At 41.7% G+C, this 25,182-nt stretch overlaps 4 protein-coding genes across 4 annotated transcripts; 1 reads left to right on the forward strand and 3 right to left on the reverse strand.

Annotated features, from left to right (window-relative positions):
• Positions 1-1,763: 1,763 nt before the first annotated feature.
• MELLADRAFT_104293 (uncharacterized protein) lies at positions 1,764-3,739 on the forward strand (the record flags this gene model as incomplete). Its single annotated transcript, XM_007407348.1, has 3 exons — positions 1,764-2,522; positions 2,675-2,746; positions 3,260-3,739. The coding sequence occupies 3 exons, from the start codon at positions 1,764-1,766 to the stop codon at positions 3,737-3,739; spliced, it is 1,311 nt and encodes a 436-aa protein (XP_007407410.1).
• A 3,279-nt stretch (positions 3,740-7,018) lies between these two features.
• MELLADRAFT_96289 (uncharacterized protein) lies at positions 7,019-9,990 on the reverse strand (the record flags this gene model as incomplete). Its single annotated transcript, XM_007407615.1, has 8 exons — positions 7,019-7,165; positions 7,294-7,372; positions 7,440-7,888; positions 7,958-9,090; positions 9,151-9,510; positions 9,593-9,772; positions 9,820-9,878; positions 9,980-9,990. The coding sequence occupies 8 exons, from the start codon at positions 9,988-9,990 to the stop codon at positions 7,019-7,021; spliced, it is 2,418 nt and encodes an 805-aa protein (XP_007407677.1).
• Positions 9,991-12,728: 2,738 nt separating this feature from the next.
• MELLADRAFT_96290 (uncharacterized protein) lies at positions 12,729-14,380 on the reverse strand (the record flags this gene model as incomplete). Its single annotated transcript, XM_007407614.1, has 7 exons — positions 12,729-12,955; positions 13,023-13,103; positions 13,190-13,309; positions 13,384-13,567; positions 13,652-13,707; positions 13,776-14,153; positions 14,236-14,380. 7 exons carry the CDS (start codon positions 14,378-14,380, stop codon positions 12,729-12,731), a joined length of 1,191 nt encoding a protein of 396 aa, XP_007407676.1.
• A 7,144-nt stretch (positions 14,381-21,524) lies between these two features.
• On the reverse strand, positions 21,525-24,223 carry MELLADRAFT_61265 (uncharacterized protein; the record flags this gene model as incomplete). The annotated part of the gene is made up of 8 exons (XM_007407613.1): positions 21,525-21,675; positions 21,921-21,942; positions 22,727-22,819; positions 22,899-23,021; positions 23,104-23,127; positions 23,191-23,266; positions 23,879-23,965; positions 24,035-24,223. 8 exons carry the CDS (start codon positions 24,221-24,223, stop codon positions 21,525-21,527), a joined length of 765 nt encoding a protein of 254 aa, XP_007407675.1.
• Positions 24,224-25,182: the final 959 nt, after the last annotated feature.

A 25,182-nucleotide genomic window follows, 5' to 3' on the forward strand; every position in this document is an offset into this window, starting at 1 on the left:
TTTATTAATAAAATTTAAATATTATATTGACTTATAAAAATAAAATACATATAAAAAAAGTTGTGATTTATTGTTGTTATATTAAAGGTGGGTTGAAGTAGGGGAAATTGATACAAGTGAAAGTTTTTTTTAGTTGATTGGTTAGTAAACTGGGGGCAGTTTGTAGAAAAAGAGGAGGATGTGGTGAGTTATTTATAGGATCAAGATGAAATTATTAATTATTTTCTATTTTTTTCATTTTATTACTTTCACTCTCTTTTAGAAGTTAAGTCTCACATCACTTTCAAAGAATCATTTGAGGCAAAATCTTTTTTTTATTATTATTATTTCAAATTTTAAGTTATAGTTAGATTCATTTACAACTTTCATAAGAGAAACTAATAAATCAAGTTTTAGAAGAGGCAACAGCGGTGTACAAACCTACAACCCAACTTAAAAACCCATGAAAAAAACCCATGAAAACCCAACTTCTTCATGGGTTTTTCTGACAGGTTTTTTTCATGGGTCACCCTGGAAAGGTTTGAACACCCCAACTCCCATCACAACCTAAAGAGTCACAGGCCACACGTAGCTCTGCTGTCACTACCCCAAAAATAATATTTTCCACATGGAAAAGAAAAGTGTAGACTTATATAAGGTCAGATAAGTACCCCTTTTCTCTGGAGGGATCATGAGACCAGAGAACAGTCAGTGATGACCTAGAGAGATGAATATGAGTGTTTCAAGCATGAGTAGCTCTTTCCAAAAACACTTTTGTATGTTCCCCAGGCAGAGATTCAAGGAGAAATCAAAGACATCTATAATTTTTCTAACATTGTTTTTCACTGTACATAGATAAGTTCCGCTAGAGAACTGGGGCAAGAAAAGGTCTGAAATATAATCTGACTGTTCAAGTTCACTCAAGTCCTACAAGAGATGAATTGATTACGTACACTTGAGAGCAGTGTTTCACACTATGTATGATCCCGACACTCCTTTCTCTTGCTTTTGAGAAAGGTTGAGAAAACTTTGAAGTGAAGATGAAGAGAACCCTTGTCGAACTTGTATTATAAACTCATTCGTAGTGTAATTTGTATCTCGTAAATACAAATTAAATATGTACATGCAAGTGATTAGAGTACCCCAAGTTTCTTTTCAAAGAAACTAATTGGCACCTTTCATCCCTTCACCAACATGATCGTCAAGCATCCAATAACCACCCCATTACAAGTCATTATCAGGGCCTACTCACAGTCAAACAAATGTAAGTCATCTTCTTTGACTATTCTGCAATCGGAGTTAACTAACTTATCGCCTTGCCCACCACAATCTTTTGTTTTTCACAAATTCAGTTTTCTACTATGCCGAATTGATGACAAAAACTTATTGGCCAGCGTTCCTTTTTTCAATATATATATCATGATCGTACTCACCTTTTCCGTTTTCTACATCCACTAGACTACATCCCTCCTTCATTCGATTCAGTTTTTCAAAGTCGTATCTATCCATCTCTTCCTTCATGTAGGTGTTGATCTATCCTACTCATTCTGGCTATCACCCTTGTCTTTTCTTCTTATGACCCTCGTCTGCAATCTTAATACCAGCCTTCACATATCACGTCACTCGTAATATTGAAGATCTTTCAACTTCAATGCTAACAATAACCTTCCCTAATTTGTAGTTGTCGAAATGGGCAAAGGGAAGAAGAAAAGTGTGCCCAACTCACCAACATCCCAGCTACCGCCGGAGGTGAATGTGTCCGGAATACCTACTACCATGTCCACATGACTTCACCGACTGACGCCTCGGGCAGAACTCCCCTCGATCCTTCTCATCAATCCTCCTTTGCTGCTGAAACTACGAAACTACATTCGACACTCCCACCTCAATCACAATTTTCACACTCGCATATCCCTCATGATCAATCTGGAAATCCAATTGCCCCTTTAATTCAGACTTTACACTCGGATCTTTATGTTTTTCTTGAGCCTGGCCACGAGTCGAAGTTATCAAAGATTACGAAGCTTCTCATATATCGTGTTCTTCTCCATTTCAACAAGGCCTCAAAATCTAGATTGACCCAAAACAAGGGGGTCTTGTATGATACTTTCAAAAAGGACCTATTACCTCATCTCATACCGTTTCAACTGCCTTCGCCCCCTACCGCACCAACCCTAGGATCCGAGATTCCAGACTTCAATCCACTAGGCCGAAAGACAACACGAAAGATGTTACGTGAGGCAATCCTCAGAAGTGCCCCTGACACCGAAATACCGTCTGGTGCTAGAACCGATGGGTTGCAACTGCTGTATCAGGCTCATGTCGACAAAGATCTTGTTATCCCTGGGCAAACTGACAAAATCCGCCCGCCACGTGTCGTTAGATCTCATGAGGTTGAGAGCCAAGACATGGAAGAGTTACGATTTGCACTGCAAGTCCACGCACCTACCGTCTTTGTGCACTCAATTCCGATGTCGCACACAGTTCTTGTCAACCTTTACCGCATGTTCATCCTTGAGGAGAACATTCCGTATGGAAAACTTGTCCGAGGGTTTCACTACTCAATAATAGGATAGTGATTGCCTCGCTACGATAGGTAAGCTTCAAACTCTTAGTCTCTATATTCCCTCTGTCAGGACTGTATCCACAGATCAACTACATCAGCTCACGATGATCGTTTTCAATAATTATGCAGGTATTGGCTGCACATGTTTCATTGTATACTGGTTACTTCAAGTGCTCATCATGTGGCGTGTTCAAACTTCATGTCAGATTCTAGTTTTGTTTTACACATGTTTAGGTTGTAGCTTGTGTTGGTCCGTGTTATCCCAGAGTGAAGCGCCGGTTGTTTCCTGGATACTCTGTAGCGGTTCATCTGTCTTCCAAGGTTTCAGATCTCCCTGACAATAATCACAATATGTTCTAGTCTGTCATCGGTGGCTCTTGTTGTTACTAGTCTCTTTCCCTCTACCCATGCGAATTCTGCCCCCGTGACTTTGTATCCCGACAGTTCTGGCCATCTATTGATAACATTTGGGTTTCCTGTACTTGTACCCTTGCTGTCCGCAAAATTTGATCCTCAGGTGTTATCTATTCCTCTTTTTATTTCATACCTCTTGCTTTTCCACTTGAAATTGAATCATTGAACTCAATAAACCACTCTATTCGACTCATGCCTCCACGCGCATCTAGGGGTGGCATATCCCATCGTGTTGTCTGTCGCTGCCAAGCTAGAAACTGCTGTTATGGTCAACATGTCGATGTCCATGGTGTGCCTCAGAGTGGAATTGAAGTCTCGCGGGAAACACGAGATGCTCATGCCCTCTTGGACCGTCGCAACCTGGCTCAATCTCAGCTAAACACCCCTACTCATGTTTCCTCTCGTAACACATCCTCACTGAATCAACGACAAGCTGTGGCTCACGATGAAGAGTTGAGCACACGGGTGGCACAGTTGAATATTGCAAATTCGCCACCTCCTATATCCACGTTCGAACATCCGCTAGTTTCTCAATATCCTCGATCCGGCAGTAGATCCCAGGGAGCTATTCCAGCGCAGCCTCCAACGAGCACACGGCAACCTTCGAGCCACGAATACAGAGCTGGTGATACTGGAGTTGTGGACCCTTGCCATAACTCTTCTCCAGGTTCGCCGCACCACAATCGCTCGATAGCAACTGAAAAGACCTGCTCAGCCGCTATTGCCATGCGAAATTCTGGAGTTCAGGAATACGACTGTGGTCAGTATTCTGCTGTCTAGCCCTGACTCTGAGATTCAAGAAAGATGCTGACTTTTCATGATGCACAATGTCTAGATCGGTTCTTTGCGTTTAGTCTTAAATCAATCAACCCACTGCTACTCCACGTTGCACTCACCACGTCTATCATGGGCATTTACGGTCACATCTCAATGCGGACAGCATCATGGCTCTTGGACACACAACACATAACAGTAGAGCTTTGCTTGCTTCACGGTCTGATCCCCTCAGATTCCGCCATTCGGCTTGGTGATGCCGAAAATATGATTCTGAACCGATTTCCAAAAACTGTGACGACAGCAGTTGGCTGGCTAAACATAGATCCACCACTGAACACGATGAGTTGCTGTCGAGCATGCTTTGCACTCTACCCACCTGCACTAACCCCTAAAAAGTGCAATCATGTTGTGTCTGATATCTCGGGCGGCAACATTTCCGAAAAGTGTGAGCAGAGCACCGAGTTGCAACCAAGCTCTGACAAGGACGATGATCCGGATTTTGCGGAAAAAGTCTGTGGTGAACCATTGCTCAAATTTTCTCGTGGCAAGGTAGTTCCAATCAGCAAATATGCCTTTCAAAACTTATCCGACTGGATTGCCCGCTTGCTATCTCGCCCTCAGGTTGAGGAGTGGCTCGATGGATCCTTGGAAGAATCAAGAAAACCATTTGACGAATCCGGTGAGATAACTGATATCCATCAATCACGTACCTGGAAGGAATTTCGTGGACGAGACGGCAAGCAATTCACAGCCGTCAGTGGTAACCTTACATTTGGTATGTTTGTGGATGCCATCAATCCGTATGGCAACAAAATCAGCGGGAAGCACGTATCCATCACGTTCATTGTGATGGTCTGTCTGACATTGCCTATAAGCCTCCGACACGCTCCTGAAAACGTCTTTCTAGTTGGCATTGTCCCTGGACCCCGTGAGCCATCCCTCGAACAGATTAATTGGATCTTGCGTCCTGTTGTAACCCAGCTGCAGGCTCTGTGGAATCCGGGACTTCTTCTATCTCGAACTCATCAATATCCAAATGGCCGTGCCATCAAGGCTGCTTTGCTACCTTTCATTGCCGATATCCCAGCTTTGAGACGCTGTCTTGGATTTCCTAGCGCCACTGCTAAAAACTTCTGCTCATTATGTCATCTGACCAAGCCTCATATCAATATTTTGGACCAAACACATTGGTCACCCCGTACTCTTGCTCAGCACAAAGCATGGGCATGCCAGGCACGTGATGCAGAGACTGCTGAAGAGCGAAAATCGATATTTGAATTACACGGAGTTCGATATTCAGTTTTAGTGGAGCTTGAATACTGGGACATAATCAACTATCACGTAGTTGACTCTATGCACAACCTTCTTCTTGGACTGCTGTCCTGGCATCTTCGAAGGTTTTGGTCAATGAAAGACGTCAAGAACGAAGAAGATGACATTCCACCTATCAGCACAGTAGAACTGATGAACCTTCTCGCTGAACACTCTCAGCCACTTCCTTCAAAGGCGGCTCTACCTGATGATGAAGACAGTGATGAGGCTAGCGTGGTACATGAAGACAAAGAGGACATCTCGTTGAACACCAGTTTGTCAACCAGCGACAACGACTATGATCCGCTAGGACAAGACGGGTGGGACGGAAAATGGGAAGCCCCCCCAGTAGATGAGATTGTATTTGATGCTGAAATGTTGTTGAAGATAAATCGTCTGTTACCCAGAGTACACATTCCGACGTGGGTCAAGCGTGCCATCCCGGTGCTAGGGAAAGCGTCATTTGGAAAACTTAAGGCCGATGAATGGAGAAATCTATTCTCGATTCAGCTCCCTCTCACTCTCATTCCAATATGGAGTGGTCAAGATCATGTAAAAAGATCTCTGCTTCAGAATTTCTCCCATCTTGTCTCTCTGGTCAATCTGGCTCTAAAGCGCTCGATCACTACAGAAAACATAACTCAATATCGGCATCATATTCAGGAATACCTAGAAAGCTCTTTAATCTTGTTTGAGCATTGTAAACTTGCACCGAATCACCACATGGCCATTCACCTTGCTGATTGTCTCGAGAGGTTTGGACCAGTACGAGCATGGTGGTCTTTTCCATTCGAGCGGCTCATGGGAGGTATACTGAAAGGTACTCACAACAATCACATAGGTAAGCTTGACATTATGAATATTGATAAAATATCTTCACTGACTCTTGCGCATCACCAGGGGAGCTGGAAGTAACCTTCCTCAAAAACTATTGTCGCGCAGGTAACTTGTCTGCTCTTTTGAAAGACAACAAGCTCCCTGAACCGCTTAACCACTACTCTAAACGATTGAGCTCCCTCTATGACCCAATGGATCCAGTTGAAAAACGCTTGTCCAACTCCACCCTAAAGCCTCTGGAAAATAATGTGCTTCAGATGCTCATTGATCTGCTGAATTGTGAAGAGGGCGATGGTCAGACATGGATGGCTCCCAATAAGTGGGCAGCTCTTTCGGAAGATGAAGTTCTTGGAATATCGCCGGTTCACGCTCAGGCAACCTTCTACCAGCAAGTCCAGTATAAAAACGTCTCGTTCTCAACCTTTAGAGCAAACCAAAATAACAGTTTTATTAAATTCAAGCCCAATGACAAAGGTCCTCCTGGATTTGGAAGGATTTCTTCAATATTCCTTCACCGCCGAACACCTGGGCAACAAAAATCAATCTTTGACACCTGGGTCCACATTCAGTGTTTCCCGGAATTACCAAAAGGTGTTTATGATCCCTTTTCAAAACTGGAGGCACCCAACATACAAGCAGTTCTACGTGGTTGGTCACCTACTAAAGATGTACTGATAAGATTACAAAACATCCATGCACATTGTGCATGGATAATGTACAAGCCTGGCGAAGTTCACCAAGAAATCGAAGTTCCAACGGTAGCAATGCTGTCTATGGAGCGGTAAAGATGTAAGATTCTATCTTTTCAGTGCGATAACAAGGCATATAATGACATATACAATTTCAAATAGGTGGTTAAGATACAGCAATCAATTTGTCCAGGCCTTGTGAAAAATCAAAGTTTTTGTAGAATGGACATCAGAGGTTCAAGAATTGGTACCGAGACAACTCCTAACTGGGCTTTTTGAAGGGCGGAAAGACTACTCAGCCATTCAGGAGCGTAGCAGTCGACCGGCAAGCCCACAGGGGGTTTGATGCGACTGCTGGGTCCATCGAGGATGCGGACACGGGGTCGAGGTGGGCGTCCATGCGAATTTTTGGGAATGCTCTGTATTACCTTTGTTCTGTATGTATCTATACCAATGAGGATGTCTTGTAGTTCCAAACTGCGCCAGGGAATTGAGCGAATGTGACATGGTGCTGAATTAATTTTTGAAGGGCTGCCGCTCGGTAATACTTCCTCATTTTCTGTCTCATCATCACTACATGCAACATCGACCACTGATGACAATGGAAAGAGGTCTGAGTGAGATATTATGACTCGTTGACGCAAATTTTTGAGCTGCTCGTTGACATGAGGCAAGATATCAATACAGTGCTGAGAAAAATAGTGAACACATGTGACTTACATGCCCGCGCCTGGCATTGCGCCTTCCTTCTTCTACAGCTTTATTCTTACGCTGAAGATCCCAACTCTCTTGGCGATATCTGTGCAAATTGATCAAAATGTAAGGCAGTTATTAAAAACCTTTCATAAATCTGAATGTGAACGTACCGTTTAGAGAGCCCTTGTACGTATGTTGTCAAAGATTTCTTCATTTGTTCTTGACCCTCAGGGTTTGATGGTACACCAGGATACTCGCCACACTCGGTAAGCTTGACAAATATCTTCAAAGCGAGGTCCCATAACCATTTATTATCCCCGGTCCGCTGAGAGATTGAAAAATCTGGCCGGAAGCTTCGAACCCCAACCGAATTCATCATCTGTCGCATGACAGATAGTTGGGTAGGGGTGGAATCCTTGTGGCCGGGACCGTCTGGATATGGAAAGTGGGAATCCAATGTCTCCATCGTGAAAGTTGGCGCTGTGACATCCGCTTCAATGGATTCCAGATCCCTCGATTTCATCCAATTTGCCTTCTCTTCATCACTAGCTGGTGCCGGAAACGTTGAATCATCTTCTCTTTGGCCAAATAGTGTTTCAACATGAAATCGCATATGTGCCTGCAAATGACATAACAGAAAAAGTAAATGTTTGCAAATTGGTCATGAGGTTTCAATGGGATAACATACGGCAATCCGGCCACCTCGGATATTCAATGATTCAGGTGATGAGCTCCCTGAAACCTTTGTCACAACGTGCGACAAAGCACGGACCTCAGTGTTCAAACCTTCAATTCTAGTAATTGTCTTCTTCAGAAGCTTGAGCATTTCCTCGATTGCAGCAGAGTTCTTTGAAATTTCCAAGCTTGTTGAAATCTGATTGGTGTAAATTTCTCTGATCATATTTGATAGGGATGGTGTTGAACCTAGGTCAGTTTTGGAAACCGAGATCGCAGGCGAATCATGGTGTGGTATTGAGCTATGACAAGGTTTCTGCCGATTGAAGGTTCCCGAATGAGGTGAGACCCCAGTAGAAATTCCAGACGGATCGTGGTTTGGTGTTGAGAGGGGGGGAGGTTCCTGCTGATCGAAGGTTTCCAAAAGTGGAGAAAACATATGTTCTTCAGAGTCTTCATTTCCGGAGTGATCACTTTCATTTTCGTCTTCGGATGGCTCCCATTGATCGCTGTCAGCTTTTGCTTTCCCCTTGCCCTTGGTGGCTTTAGTACATCTAGAGGGCGCAGACGTTGAGGCAAGGGCAGATGATAGATTCGTCGGATTTGGCCGAGGGTACAATAACCGACCATGTTCCAGACGAGGTATGCTAGTAGGAGTGGGGCTGGCCTGAGGTGAAGACATTTCAACGGATTCCCGATTTTCGAAAGTAGCCGCCACGGATGTCGCTTCGGCTAGTTGGCAACTGGGCGAGGGCACAGGAGCCAAGCTTCCTGCGTTACCAGATTTGGATGATTTAGGATCAATTCTTCGGACAGAGATTCTTGTGAATTTCTTTCGTGTTGAGAGTTTTCCCTCTGGATTTGATACGGCAGGAACGGTAAGTTGGGGTTTCGATTTCACCGCGCTTGCTTCAGTGATCGGAGGTAGCTTGATAGATTTCGGAGGATTTTCAGGCCATCGAAAATGCCTAAGTGAAAGAGATGATGTTGATTGACTTAGGCTTTGGGGGGGATGGTTTTGATCTTCATACGTGAATTCTGCGAGCGTAGGAACTGGTAAAACTGGAATCTGATCTGGAATTGGAGGCACTGTGGATTGACGTGACCTGGGTTGTTCTGACGGCGGCTCTGGCGATGGAAGGATGACTGGGAGAATATGAAAAGTCAACGTTCATCTGGTATAAATGACATGGAAGGTTGACTCACTCAAATCGTGATACTCCCGGCACAGCTTGACCAGCTCTTCCTTATCCGCAGCAGACATATCCAGCCCAACACCCCTGAGCATTTCGTTAAGTTGAGAATGATTGTATATGTTGTAATCCACGTCAATGTTGTTAGAAGTTTGATCTTGAACCTTTGCTACAGACTTCACTTCTTCTCCGCCGGACTTTCCGATTTTGAATTGTCTAGCTGATAACGTCTGCGAGCGCCGTGCGGGACCAGTTTCGCCATCACATTTGACCTTCTTCCTGGTGATGTGTTGCTGAAGCAGTTCTTGTAGTCGTTCACGACTAGTTTTTGGACCCACAAAGACTCCAACTCCTTCTAAGGACGACTTTTTGCCTGTCAGATTTACACACGGATTGTCTTTTAGTATCATTTGTATTTAATGTTAGCCATGCAAGCATGGAGATTAGAATCTTACTTTTGCCTGACTGTCTTTTGGGTGACACCCTTCGATGTTTCATTCCTACAACCCGATCATCATCTTCCCCTGCAATCGAGCCCTGATCATTGGATTTGTCTCGGGAGTCTTGCTGCACCGAGTTCTTGCGTAAAGGTCGAGTACGTTGAAAAGCAGTCTTTGGGTTATTTCGCGGCATTTCTGCGTTTCAGATGAAGATTAAGCGATGAATAAAGTGATAGGGGTACTGGTGATTCTAGTGAGGTTATTGAATAGTGATAATTGGTAATTTGGACACCGGGCCAGCCTAGTGCAAGTTGGAAAAGCTGAAGTTCTTTTAGAGAGGAAAGAAAATGCAGAAGGGATGTCTGCGAAAGAAAATTAGTACAGCTCATTATAAAACCTCACTCGTTGAGCATGTAGAAAGATAAGTCCGTGGAAACCTATCCAAATCCCTTTGACGAGTTGATTTCGCAATGTTACAGGTGTAATCGTATAGTGACAAATGGTCAGTCATCTGTATATCTGTCTACAAGCCCGGTAACCTTCTCCAAGGATCCACAAAGGCATCCCAATGAGGTTGACATCGAAAATAATAAGGCGATGAAAGGTGTTTCCAAAGAAAAAATTGATCGGGCAACCAAAAACCACTCATGAGAACTCATGATTTGTTTTGTGGGCTGCGGGCCGATTTACCTGACTTTACACGTGCCTTTTCTCGACCGTGTAATTTTGGGGACCGGGCTAAAAAGCTTTGTCAATCAACTAATGTCTGGGATTTGAAGGATAAGGGATTTATGAACAATGTAAAATTGAATTATACATTGTGAAAGTGAAAAGCATGAAGACAGGCACTCATTATGTATTTCCTCTCTTCAGGGTTCCGACATACTTGAGGTATTGACATAACACTGACAATTACAATACGGGAGGATAGAGGCGCAAAGACATTATGGGCATCATGATTATCTAGTGAGATAGTGACCCAAACTCAGACCACGCTTAATGATAAAACCAAGTCGCTGTGATTTTATTCATGGTCACATTGATAAAAGCTTCGAGGTGGCTTCAAAGTTATCTGATGAGAGTAGCAGCTGGTAGTTTGAATATGGAGTAGAAATTATAAAATGTGAGACACCGGCACTACCAACGCAATGGAACAATATCAAGCGCATAGTTTACTATTTGGTCAAGATATTCCAGACCTCTTGTACCAGCTTCGTGATAAACGTTACCATTTCCCCGAACACGCTTGCAAGCAACATACAAGCAATTTCACTAAAGTATTGAAGAAAGTGATAGCAGGTGTGCCACCATCGAAACAATGAGTTTACGCCAGCTCTTGAAGAAGAAGAAGAAAGATCTCACCAGAGTAACTAATTGACGCCTTTCACTCAACCAATTCAATTAACTTATTGAGAGCTTTCCATCTTGCTGCTGGCACAACGTTGGCAGCAAGATTGAGATTTACTCTGTTCCTTTACAGGAAGTCGACTCCTACAAATTTGAATAAAGAAAGCTGGGATTAATGTACAGTACAATGATAGAATGTTCAGACTGTCCATCATTGATGGAGCTTACCGATGATAAGATATCAATGCTGAAAGGTAGGCATCATCTCGGATCGCACCTTGAAACGTCTTTTCGCAAGATTGCAACATGATATTTGCAGATTCAAGGCGGGACTGGACATCTTTGCGGTCACTTGGGGAGATGCTGGGCTCTGATAACCAAAGTATTTGACTCTCGACAGACTCGTGAGCGTCTTTGAGGTAGCTAATGCATTCGTGCATAGCCTCTGAGGCTTCTTCTTCAGCACATGTAAGTTCATGAATTTTGTCTTTGTTGAGATGATTGTAATCCTTGATGAAATTGAGAAGGTGTTCACCAGCAAGGCGATATTTTCCATTCTTGAGGTAGCCGAAAGTCAGACCATTGAAGCTTGTGATGCGGGCAGCGTCGATCTCGGATCCAGGCGTCACGGTTGTTTGAGAGTCTTCTGGTCCAAATAGTGGATATTCGAATTTCGCGCGAAAGTAGGATGGAGGCTCGCAAGTTGAAGGGACAACTACAAGGGAGAGGCGCTTAGGTACCATCTCAAGAAATGTCTTATGGAGCAGGTCACGATCTTCTTTAGCCGCTTCCGCGAAGGTGAAATGAGGATAGAATGCAAGAATCGTCTCCAAAATTTGGGGGTTGGAGGCTTTATTCAAAAAACGATCAAAATCAAATCTAGGAGAGGGATTGTCGACAACAAAATCAAGGAGATAGGAAGGTAGAAAAAGGTGGGTTTGCACTGAATTCGACATGATGTGAATAGTCTACCAAATCTGGTCGGAATGGAGGAACTTGAGGGATACTCTTTCAACTTATCCTTGACTTATATCTCAAAAGAGATATGTCCAATGTCACCAGAAAACCATCCCCACCTCTTATTTCCAATACTCATGACGTGATCCGTTCTATCTGCATGTCTCACATGCAACTTTGGCTCCTGACTCTTCTCAAGAAGACATATGCGTCAAGTTAGGGGCGATTATGGGACAAACCCGTACAAAATAGAAAGCCCACTCTCCAATATATATAATTCTCTATAATTCTACATGTATTAATTGATGGGACATTTGAATTTTGGCTAATAGAATAGACCGAATTACAAAAAGAGGGATCTACATCAGATTCACCTAAATAAATTACACGCAAAATATGATCATGGTAGATCATTTATATATGACTCGCTGCAAGCCAAGGGCTTCATGAGTCCCTTCGATCAAACATTTTCTTCCAAGGATTTGTGGATCAACATTTCTTTAGTTTATATTGTAATTTAGTAAGTGTTATCAATGAGATACATATTTGATGAAACTTCTAGTATACAATCATACTTCTAATTCCTCACGAGGCAAACTGAACCCCCTAGAGTGATGGGCCTGTCTCAAGAACAGCTGAACCTACTCATGCAGGGATTTGATCCCTGATCAATGTCAATGTGACCACACTGTCTATACACTCAACGGTGATAAGGCTATCAGTTCAGCCCATAGCATTGGGTTATAATTTAAACTTCAATCATCAAGAAGGAAAAAAACATAACAAATGGATCACATAATACATGTATATTGCCAGAACACATATGATACTTCAATATGAAACAGAGTTAACATGTCCCCTCCGACTCATCGGTAGAGTCACCATTTTCTTCTTCATCCAGCTTCATCAACCCAGTTATCACCTCTTCCTGAGCTTGAATGTTATCAACTGCGTCATTGAGCTGGTTGGATAAGTCTGACACCTCGGCTTCTAAAGTTTGGATCCTATCATGTAAAAATCTGTATGTTTCAATTGTCTTTTCAAGACCTGCAAGACGCTCTTGAAGTACACGAGCTTCAAGGAACAAAATGATTTATTCAGTATGAGACAGAATGTGATCAGCAGGGTAAGGACTCCATACTTTCTTCCTCCCGTCGCATTTCTTCTGCCAAAGCTGACATATCGGATTTCTCATTCATCTCCATTCGTGATGTGAGATTTTCTATTATATCATGAAGCTCAGAGACTGCCAAGTCATTCGAATCAGGCGTGATTATTGTAACCTATAATGTACCAAACCTCACTTACGACGCTTATCATGTTTGCGTTCTTCCTGAAAGATGTCCGCGCCAGATTTCATATAAGTAATGGTAGGCAACGTCCCCGGGGCATCTTTGCTTACGATGGTAGGTATGTCTTCTCCCACAACTAAGATGACCAAAAGTACTCTTGGTTCATTAGTACTATGTTTCAAAATAATGTAGACTACAAGACACACTCACCCGGGTTTGGTTCGTCCATCAAATTGACGTCACCGAGATCAATCAAGGGATAACTTTGATGCTCAATCTTGACTTTGGCTTTAGATACGATATTAGCAGTAACTGATGGTCCAGAAGGGCTGCTTATTGGTTCAAGCAAGGACACATCCAAATATTGGCGTGGCTTGCCCTCGGATTTTGAACGCTATGAGGAGCTTGCAGTCTATCAGTACCATTTAACATAGGGAAATTTGGTTTGTATGAGAGAAAGAATAGTTTAACGTCTCACAGTCTTGAGTTTTTTCGGTGCTTTTGTATGTTCACTAGGGGAGGTTATTGGTGGCACTTGAAATTTTTGTAATGCAGCAATGTCAGTGTTATCAATCATTTCACTAGGATTGAAGAAAACCTACCCATGCTAGAACGCTTCAATGAACGGATATTGATCTGAGCAGATGGCGCTCGCTTGGCTTGGGGAACATTTACTGCACCACTCTTCATTTGTGAACAAGACAATTGTTTCGGCTTCTCCTCCAGCTGCAAAGGAACATAAGCCACACACCCAATTAAAAGCATAGTAGGTTGATTGAAGCGTACCAATCGTAAACCAATGGAAGAATCTGTGACCAACGCTCCAGGCGCGTCCAAAGTTCCAACAGTGGCTTCGATAGGTGAGGGATCTTGTGCTGGATTCGCAGGGTTGGAATTGATAGCTGGTGGATCCCCCGAGATCCTCGGGGTTCCTGCAGGGACATCGACAGCTGGGGCATCGCTTTGTGGATTAGGGAAATCTTGATTGGTGGAAGATGGAGATGATAGAATGTTAAACATTAGTGACAAATGTTTAGTAAAAACAAAAGGATACTTGCGTACAAGCTGGCTGTTGCCCCCGAACAATACACGCAATCTCTTGCTTAAGCGCACCAGAGTTGATAGGAGTCATTGGATGATTAATTCGCATCCAATCGAGCATCATTTGCTTGTTGATACCGCGGCTACTGGGGTCGAACGGTGGCATTGGACTACTGAAGACTCGAGTGAACAAACTACTGAAGACTAGAGTGGACAATCTTGTATTATAGGACAGATATACGATCAGCAAATGAGCGTTGATAAAATGGTGGCAAAAGTGAGGGAACAGAAGAATGACATACCTGCCAATTCAACACAAGGTTATGTGTATCACGATATTAGGAAGCATGCGACGGGATGAAATTGAGTCAGCTGGGTAGACAACACTTGTAAGAAAAGACAAGGGTGATAGCCAGAATGAGTAGGATAGATCAACACCTACATGAAGGAAGAGATGGATAGATACGACTTTGAAAAACTGAATCGAATGAAGGAGGGATGTAGTCTAGTGGATGTAGAAAACGGAAAAGGTGAGTACGATCATGATATATATATTGAAAAAAGGAACGCTGGCCAATAAGTTTTTGTCATCAATTCGGCATAGTAGAAAACTGAATTTGTGAAAAACAAAAGATTGTGGTGGGCAAGGCGATAAGTTAGTTAACTCCGATTGCAGAATAGTCAAAGAAGATGACTTACATTTGTTTGACTGTGAGTAGGCCCTGATAATGACTTGTAATGGGGTGGTTATTGGATGCTTGACGATCATGTTGGTGAAGGGATGAAAGGTGCCAATTAGTTTCTTTGAAAAGAAACTTGGGGTACTCTAATCACTTGCATGTACATATTTAATTTGTATTTACGAGATACAAATTACACTACGAATGAGTTTATAATACAAGTTCGACAAGGGTTCTCTTCATCTTCACTTCAAAGTTTTCTCAACCTTTCTCAAAAGCAAGAGAAAGGAGTGTCGGGATCATACATAGTGTGAAACACTGCTCTCAAGTGTACGTAATCAATTCATCTCTTGTAGGACTTGAGTGAACTTGAACAGTCAGATTATATTTCAGACCTTTTCTTGCCCCAGTTCTCTAGCGGAACTTATCTATGTACAGTGAAAAACAATGTTAGAAAAATTATAGATGTCTTTGATTTCTCCTTGAATCTCTGCCTGGGGAACATACAAAAGTGTTTTTGGAAAGAGCTACTCATGCTTGAAACACTCATATTCATCTCTCTAGGTCATCACTGACTGTTCTCTGGTCTCATGATCCCTCCAGAGAAAAGGGGTACTTATCTGACCTTATATAAGTCTACACTTTTCTTTTCCATGTGGAAAATATTATTTTTGGGGTAGTGTGTAGTCATCACTTGAGGCCCTAACTTTACTCCGAGTCTCCACATCTCTCTTTTGGCATCCACCTCAACCATGACTCCATCCACTAGCCCCAGTTTCCTTCCAAATTCAAATTTTAGTTTTAAAAGTCAAAAGCCTCATCTCTTTCCTTTTGAAATAAAACGATCTTGTTTGAATTCGACTGAAAACAATATGCTTCAGAAGTATCATCAAGTCTTTAGAAGTCAACTTAAGTCTTAGACAGGAACTTTTTAAAATGAAACAATATGTTTTCTCAATTGAAAACAATGTCTTAGTTTCAAAAGTCTCATCTCAAAGTTTCAAAAGGCGACTCAGATCAGTTTTTGTATGAAATGGAACGATCAATTGTGCTTTGTTTGAAATAGAACAATCACTTTTGAATTCTTTGTATTGCAAAGGTCAAAACAAACCAAAGAGAGAGTAACTTTGAAATCAGCATACATCAGGTAGACAAGTATCATATATATGTTTTGTGGAAGGACTTGGGTTATTTGGGTGTGTTGTGTTGGCAAGGAAGGGGAGGGGTTGGTTGAGTCTATATCGAACTCGACTATTTTTTTTCAACAAACGGGTGGTCAGATCTAGCTGATTTCAACCCATGTGAAAAAACCCATGAAAAAAACCCATAAAGAAGTTGGGTTTTCATGGGTTTTTTTCATGGGTTTTCATGTTGGGTTGTAGGTTTGTACACCACTAACGTGTTTTTTTTACAATTGATTTACTTTAAAAATTTAATTCATTTATTTTAATTATTCATTATTCATTTGAAGATTCAGAAGAGGGAATTGATCAATCGGTTAGAAAAAAATCTTAAAACAAATCAAAGCCGAAGAAAATCAAAGCCAAAAACAAATCAAAGCCAAAGAAAATCAAAGCTGAAGGATGAAATCAATGGACTAAAAAAAAGACTGAAGAAGGAAAGAAGAAGGAAAGAGAATGGTTGAGGAGGATCAGATTGAAGTGAATGAAGAAGGCTGATAAGTTTATGGGACTTACTGATAGGTTGAAGATGAATAGGTAGAATAGATTAGACGAGATGACCGAGAATGGAAAGCCAATATCATTGAATGAGTAAGGAACCAAAGACTGAAATGATCAAACTGATAAGAGATGATCAAGAGGCATTGAACAAGAACGAGGAGTGGTGAAAGGATAAGAAAGAGGGAGATGACTAATATTAAATGATTTAAATGATGTCATAATGGAATGGTGAGAGGGAGAAGGATGGGGTGTGGTTAAAGATTGGGGCGAGTGAGATTTTGAAATTCAAGAGGGAAGTTTACATAAGCATAAATTACAAGAGATGGGCTATAAGCATTTAGCATGTGATTGTATTTTACACGAGTAAATCATTCGATTAGTAACATTACATTTATAACTAACACATCATTTATAATCAAAACAAATCATTACTCAACATTAATATGAAGACAATGAATAAGATAAATTGAATCATCACAAGCTCAACTTATTGATTAACTTCACAGCAGCAAATCATATCAAATTGATCATAAGAAAAGCTTGGCAGTAGCAATTAGTCATCTTTGCTGGGTAAATGATTGAAGAATCACTTGTAGAAGATCTATTGATCACATTACATCATACTACATATTTGTACTAGCTAAAATGGCTCAAAATGGCGAATTTGGGAAGTGTAGAAGATCATTGAATCATTGCATCATAGCTGTTTACCAATTTTTTAGTCATCTTTTTGGTTTTTTTAAAGCTGTTTACCATTATTATTTGTAAAATCAGATATATATGGCTTGGTCTTTGTCTTACTTTTGTATTTTTCCCTTTCTTCTTCATCTATGATAAAGTGTAGTAGTTTTTTATCATTATGAGAATCACTACACAGTCCTAGTTCACTTAAACTGCCCTTATTAATTAATAAGAGAATTTATTTTATTGGTCTTATAAGCTAAAAAGCTTCATTTGGAATTAATTTCTCTGGTGCCTTATTATCAAAATACTTTTCTCTATTATCAAAGTCCTGGTTATTTTTCCCTGTTATCAGGAGACTTTAACAACAAAGTCCAGTTTGTTAAAGATTCACAGAAAGAGCAGTCACAGACACCTTCTGTAAAGTTATTATATTTGCAGATTATCCTCTTTCAAAGCACTGTATAGCCCTTGTTGTGCTATTAGTACTACACCATACACTCTCTAAACGTTTTTAAGCCGAATAAGATATCAATTTTACAAATAACAGTCATTTGGTGAGTAATAAGAAATACCGCACAAGACTGAGTTGAGTAACAGTGACGAACAAAAAGATCACACCACTATTGTTTTAATAGACACGACCGATACCCAGAACCGACGTACCGGTATTCCACCACGACACAACTACACTGTCAGCTGAAGAGGAAGGAAACAAAAACATGAAAGATATCTCCACCTTCTTACAAATTGATAACAACGTCCCTCTTAGACTGAACACAGCACAGTGTCATATGCTAAGAGCAGAATGGAACAGATCAACCCTCGAGTCGTATGCTTCAGGAGTCTAGAAGTTCAAACGGTTTACAAAGGAGAAGAAGCTGGTGACCTTTCCGGCGACGGTAGAGGTAGTGGAAAACTTTATAGTGTGGGCTGGAGAAAACGAAGATTGGAAAGACACAAACAAACCAGTCAGAGTAACCACGATCAGGAAGTACCTTACCAACTTACGGACTTGGCATGCTTTTCATGGGTACTATTTTCCCAACATCCAACTCACCCGCCTAAAATCAATAATACGGGCATCAGAAAGACTAGAGGCTAAAGTTCCCTTCACGAAACTCGAACGAGAACCGGTGACACCAAAAGCCCTGGTCATCTTGATTGGAAGCATAGCAGAACACAATGCCAACCCTGTTGGCTTGTCGGCACTTGCCCTTACAGCCTATTGGGGACTAGCACGCCTAGGAGAAATTGTTTGTAAGGAGGAAACATACAACAAGTACGATCTCACAGCAATCCTTCAATGCGACATATCTTTCCACGTATTGAAAGGGACGAAGATCACTGTGATAGCGTTACAAGAGGCAAAGACCGCCAAACCGGGTGAAACTCAGCAACTAGTTCTTTGAGAAACATGTGGAGTCCTATTCCCCGTGGCAGCCCTTCAACAACTAGCAGACTCTTTCCTCTGGGAGAAAGATCAGAGGCTGTTTCTAACACAGGGACCTAACGGCTTATCCGGCATCACTCAGAAGAAAATGATAGAAGTGATGGTGAAAGCCTGGGGACAGAAGTCCAGGATGACCGGCCACTCTTTCAGGATTGGAGGGGCAACACTTCTAACGAGGGCAGGAGTACACACGGAGAAGATGAAAGCTCTAGGACGTTGTAAGTCTTCCTGTCACACACTTTACCAACGGAACTGGAACGACCGTGAATGGGAAACGGCCCAACGGGCACTGAAGATCTCGGAGGACGTTATACCTTGCTTCAAGACTCTGCATGACCTATCCACAGCGACATGGGTTCATAATCCCCTTTTAGACAATCCACCAGCCGCTTGGCTCAGAGACAACACTATCCAGCGCGGTAGTAGGTCATGATCCCTTCAACTTTTTTACCTCCAGATCTACCAAAACTCAGGTTGTGAAAGATCGTACAACCAACCTCTCCATAATATCTTAATTTTCATAGGGGTCTAATTTCACTGTTCCTTTTATGTTCTACTTTTTGCTACGCCAATCCATAAGTTTTATCATCTCAAGTACCTTGAAGGAAATACATAACCCCATTCCGAGCGCAAGCTCCACCAACATAACACACCTACTGACAGCCCAAAACACAGACACGTCTAGTGTCAGGTGTAGGGAAAGCCCACCAGGCTCAGGCCTGACCCAAGACCAGAGAAAGGGGAGTTGTCCTTTCCCTACAAGACACCCAAGACACTTACTGTACCTCTCCGGAACAGAGAGTTTCAGCCATTGCAGAAGTCTCTACAAGAGACGCCTTTGAGAGCCTCCTCCAATACCAAGTCCCGCCGAGAGGAGAGTTCCAGAGTAATGAGAACTATCCTTGACAGCGGAACTCAACTCCCGCTGTACTGCTTTCCCTCACCTATGCACAAGCTAGGCAAGGGAAAGATATAATTAACTCCTTTTTGTAAAATACTAGATGTTATAAATTGTAATGGATAGCCTCTTGCTCAAGGCACGCTGAGCTAGATTCGTCCATGGATAGAGTAACTTCATAGAGACACGTACACCAAAGGGGAGATGTAAATGAAATAAAACCCCAAGAAGGATCCCATGGAGATCCGAATGGGAAGAAACACCGAAGTAGATACACAGGTTTCAAGGGAAATGGTCAAGAGATATCTCTTTCCCGTCTTCCCATTTTCTTTTCCACTCCATCTCATTTATCTCTTGAATTTCCCTTTTTACCTTACTCTATCCAATAGTTACAATTATTATTCACAAGTATAACTATAACTTATCTATAAACCTTTACTAACAAAATTTTTTCCCCCCGCCCACCCAAAATTTTAGAAAATCAGAGGCAATCAAGGGTCTACGATCGGCGAGACCTCTCCGAAACAGAGAGTTTCAGCCATTGCAGAAGTCTCTACAAGAGACGCCTTTGAGAGCCTCCTCCAATACCAAGTCCCGCCGAGAGGCAAGTTCCAGAGTAATGACAACTATCCTTGACAGCGGAACTCAACTCCTGCTGTACTGCTTTCCCTCACCTATGCACAAGCTAGGTAAGGGAAGGATATAATTAACTCCTTTTTGTAAAATACTAGATGTTATAAATTATAATGGATCAGAGGAAGCGGGTATTTATAATTGTGAAATTGAGTTTTAGATTATTCGAAAGATATGAACAAACACGCTGTGCTTATTATGAAACAGGAATCTTGGATATTGGTTATTGAACAAGGATGAATTTATACTCATTCATGCTTATAGGAAGATTAGTTATTTGGAAAATTTGAAAAATCTAAAGTTATGAATACAACCATGTTTGTTTTTGATTTTGGTAATTATGAATGTATTAGCAATTTGTAAATTCGAAAGTGGTGATTTTAAACATGTCAGTCTTATCAGGTTGGAAGTGTGAAGTATTTGTGATTGTTAAACACGGTCTCTGTTAAAACGGTTACGTTCTGAAATCTTGTTTTTTACCTTTTTGATTCTCTAGTCAAGTTTTCAAAAAGGCATTGTGAGGTCTTTAAGTAGTATTTGTTTCTACTCCTTCCATTTTTAAGATATCAGTGAACCCTGTCATACATGATATATATCTAAATGTGATTTGTGTTCCTTTTTGATTTGATTATAATTAAATAATCAGATAATGTGTTTCTGTTCCGTATGCCCGGAGGAATGCCCTCATTTGATCCAGAAGATAATATGATGAAATGTTGAGGGCATCTGAGAATATCATATTAGATAATTTGAGAATTAGAATTCTCTAATATAAGTAAGAGACTTCGATTGGAATAATCAGATGATATGAAAGGTATGAGGTTTAATAAGCTAGATTCATGATATGGTGATGAGGAGATGGGGCTTGCTGACTTCTGAGATTCTCGAGACATCTTTGCTGATAGAACATTTGGTGCTTCTTATCTTTCACACTTGGCTCTGGCTTTTGGAAAAACATACGAACCTGAAGGTTACATTTCAACATCAAACACGGAGTAAGCAGTTAATACATGCATGTGTGGTAGCGTTATCATGTTAGTTATCAAAGGAGATGCAATGAATCTGATTGTAAAGTTTACAACTTCAAGTTTATCAAGCAAAGTATCAAATAGAGACGGAGCAGTGAGCCACATTGGAAACTTCACAACTATGAGTATATCAACTCGCGAAATCAAATAGGGAGCAGTGAAACAAATTGAACAAGAAACAACTTAGAGACACATCAGATTTGTGGGACAAACTCAATCACGAAAGATAACTGGGATATTGGGGGAAGTGGCAAGTCAGAACTCGGGTGACATGATAGATTCACGGGGGTATTTGTCTTCAGGTTGAAGTTCTTTGTCTTGAAGAAGATCTTCCTCTTGATCCTCTTCTTCATCAGGAGCAGCGTGGTTTTTGTTCTTGAGGCCGTTGACACGATCCATAGCTTCACTAAGCAAATGGGACGCAAGGGCGGGGTGCATTCCTCGCGTAGTCAGGGTCGATTCAGTCATTTGGATGCTGGGGATTAAGTCGGTCCAAGAGTGGACATTGGCTTGTTTGAGGACAATTCAGGTGGTCTCGTCGTCTTTTGGTACGTTGCATTGAACCAGAAAACATTCCAAAGCAGAGGCGTGAGCATGAGTACGATCATCCATGGCTGAGTTTCCGGTTTGATGGTCGGAAGAACTCAAGACCTGTTCAGCTTGACCAAACAAGCTAGAGAAGTTCGAGGCTATGAACGCAAGATCCAATAGGCAATCTGTTAGAATACAACCTACGTAGTCAAACCCGCCAAACTACTTACAACTCAATTAAGATCACATACTGAATTCAAAACTTAAATCTCAAACTTAAACTTAAACTCAAACCTAACCAATCCATGTATCACTTTTAAATACTCCCATTCATCCACGATTGCCACTTTCTCCTCATCAGTTCACTGAGGAACAAAGTGGTGTGTAAGTGGATTCATACTGATTTCTTCTTCAAATCCAAATAAACAATTATTGATCTATTTTTATATCTATCACTCTATTTTCTCTTCAGACCTTTGTTGTTTTCTCTCACCTCTGTTAGGTGTGATTATTTTTCGTCTTCGGTGCTCAGAACCGTTAAGACTAACGCCCGATTACTGGCATTATAAGGTAACGTTAGAACATATCATCATATGAAATAATATCTTATCAGTTCACTGAGGAACAAAGTGGCGTACCTTTGTTGGTTTCTCTCACCTCTGTTAGGTGTGATTATTTTTCGTCTTTGGTGTTCAGAACCGTTAAGACTAACTCCCAATTACTGGCATTATAAGGTGTGATTATTTTTCGTCTTTGGTGTTCAAAACCGTTAAGACTAACGCCCAATTACTGGCATTATAAGGTATATCACCATTTTGGTGACTCGAGTTTCTTTAGTTCTTCGCACAATCAGTACAGGGTCCAAAGAAAAAGTAAGGTAAAAGAGGGGATGTTTGTACCTGGATCATGATTAACATCTTTCTTACGAAAAAGAGTCAAGTCCAATTTCTTGTCAGGCGAGGAGGACCCATCAGATGATATATCAATCGTGATGATCGGTTTACCACCGGAGAATTTACCTATAACATAAGGTAAAAAATTACACAAGTGATTGTTAGTGGGTCAGTGGGATTCAAAGAGAGGGGAACTTTGACGTACCAGGCGTAACAGGTTCTTTCTTGATTGGCATGATATAATGGCCCAACAAAAAAACTTTAGATGGTGAAATGGGGTCTGATGACAACACGATGGTGGTGCCTGGGCCTAATCGGGGGGTCGAGTCTACACAAGCAAGGTGAGGAAGTGGACATCAGGTATGTTAAAAGGTCATACTTAAAGATCTTTGAGACCAGACATGACGTACTGGGTTCGATTTTAACTTTTTTAACTATAGAAAGGAAGAAATCATCAGCAAAGAAAATTTCTGCATATAGTTCAACCGCAAACTTACCTGGATTGCCTTTGATTTTCATCCGATCATCTTCAGAGACCCCTGCAAAACTAGCAGACCTCTTGGAATCACTAGCCTTTTGAAATAAAAGTTTTGCAGGTGATTAAAAAAAGGACTTGGAAGAGCCACCCGGCTTATGGAAGGTGGGAGACAAGTTGACCTCCATTTGAGACAATCGCAAAGTGACACAGTCATCAACTTGCATGGCTTGTGGAAGACGCGAGATTTCTTCATCAACGCAAGATATTCGTAGGTTTGGGGTGGGATCTTGCGAGTGGCCATTCCGGCTTGCTGATAATGATACAAAGTTGTTAGATTGAAACCATACCAAAAAAAGGAGTTGAGCACTTACCACGCCTTTTGCCCATACCCACGCCGCATTCCAAGTCAAGCGGTACTGGAAGTTGGGGTTCCATGGGCAAACCAAAACCGCCCCATCGCCGGAGGAACCTCTTTGAGATTGCTTGTGGAAGAGACGAGCTGTGAGCTCGTGAAGCTCAATGCGCTTACGAGCAGCCTATTGCACCGAAATAGAAGGAATTGAAAGAGTTAGAATGGAACATAGATGGGATCAAAACAGATAGAATGGAAAGGGGGCAAAGCAAAGAAAGGGAGGCATCAAAAGAAAGGAATCAAATGGAAAGGGGAAAAAGTTAAGAGAGGGAGTGTCAAAAGAATGACCACTAACCTCTAATTCTTTGGTAAGTTCACCAACCTGCGCTTCTGCTGGAGTGACACCACTGGCTGAAGCTATGAACTGCTTTGCAGCGCACGTCTTAAAGTGATAAGAGTCAGCAATGTAAAAGTCAGCAATGAAAACACAGACAATAATAAAAATACATACCTGAGCCGCTTTTTTAGCTTTTTCCTTCTCGTTTTCAGTAAAGATAGTCACCGAGCCCTTGTGCTTGGTCGCTTTAGCAAGTAGGTCCACAAAAGCCTGCCAGGTTAAATAATCTACAAGGAACACCTTCTCACGGCCCACCTGGCCCATCCATTTCAAGCGCGGGGCGACATTGCTCTTGAGAACCATATGTCGCAATCCTGGTTCATACTCTTCACATATATCACCACACATAGCTTTGAAGTCGTTGAGAGACTTCCCAAACAAACACTTCACCAACTCGATGACGTTACCTTCGTTGAACATCTTTGATTCGATTAAGTTGTAGCTCGCAGAGGCAGCTGCGGATCTGCAAGCTCTACTAGCAACCTTGATCACTTGCTTGGGTTCAACATCCTTTTTGGTATGGATTTTGAACTTGACTTGCACAATCATCTCGTTACGTTGATCAAACTGAATACAAGGCGCGGTTCCGACCCGGTACAAGGGATCTTGTTGACTACAGGTGGCTGGTGCGTTGTTACTGGATTTATTCAAAGGCTTTTCGAATACTGAAACCATAGGGATATCAATTTAGGGTTAGAAACACAGTGTATGACAAGAATCAGACTTGCAAGCATTCATGTGCCCTTCAACAGGGGTCACATCTGAGGCCTTGGTAATGGTGGAATCGAGGTTAGACATTTTGGTTGATTGATGTTAGATTTTGCCTAGGTGAACAGGAAGAAGGGGTCCAAAAAAATGAGAAAAGCTAAGCGATGATCAAGAGGCAAATGAAAATTGAAGAGATGGCCAACTGAACGCACTCTAAAAAGACAAAGGTGTTGAAGTTGAAAAGACGGGTTGAAGAAAGATTTTATGAGAAAATTTCAAAACCTGGCAAATGACCACGAAACATTGGTAAGAATAAGATGAAAAATGAAAGAGACGGAGGAAAAAAATAAGATTGTTGAAATCTTACTGGCTGTGTTTGCTGAGTCCGATGAGGAGATGAAAGATAAGGGCCAAACAATTGTCTCTTTATAGTTTTTCGGTTGGACCAAATTGATCCCTTTTTTCTCTAATTGATCCCCGTTTTCTGATATGATATGAGGTCATGTCCCTGTCCATGATGGCGGCCATAATGGGGAGCAAAGCAAATTGAATCA

The sequence above is a fragment of the Melampsora larici-populina genome (genome assembly GCF_000204055.1).
Source record: "Melampsora larici-populina 98AG31 unplaced genomic scaffold MELLAscaffold_9, whole genome shotgun sequence".
NCBI classification, from domain to species: Eukaryota; Fungi; Basidiomycota; class Pucciniomycetes; order Pucciniales; family Melampsoraceae; genus Melampsora; species Melampsora laricis-populina.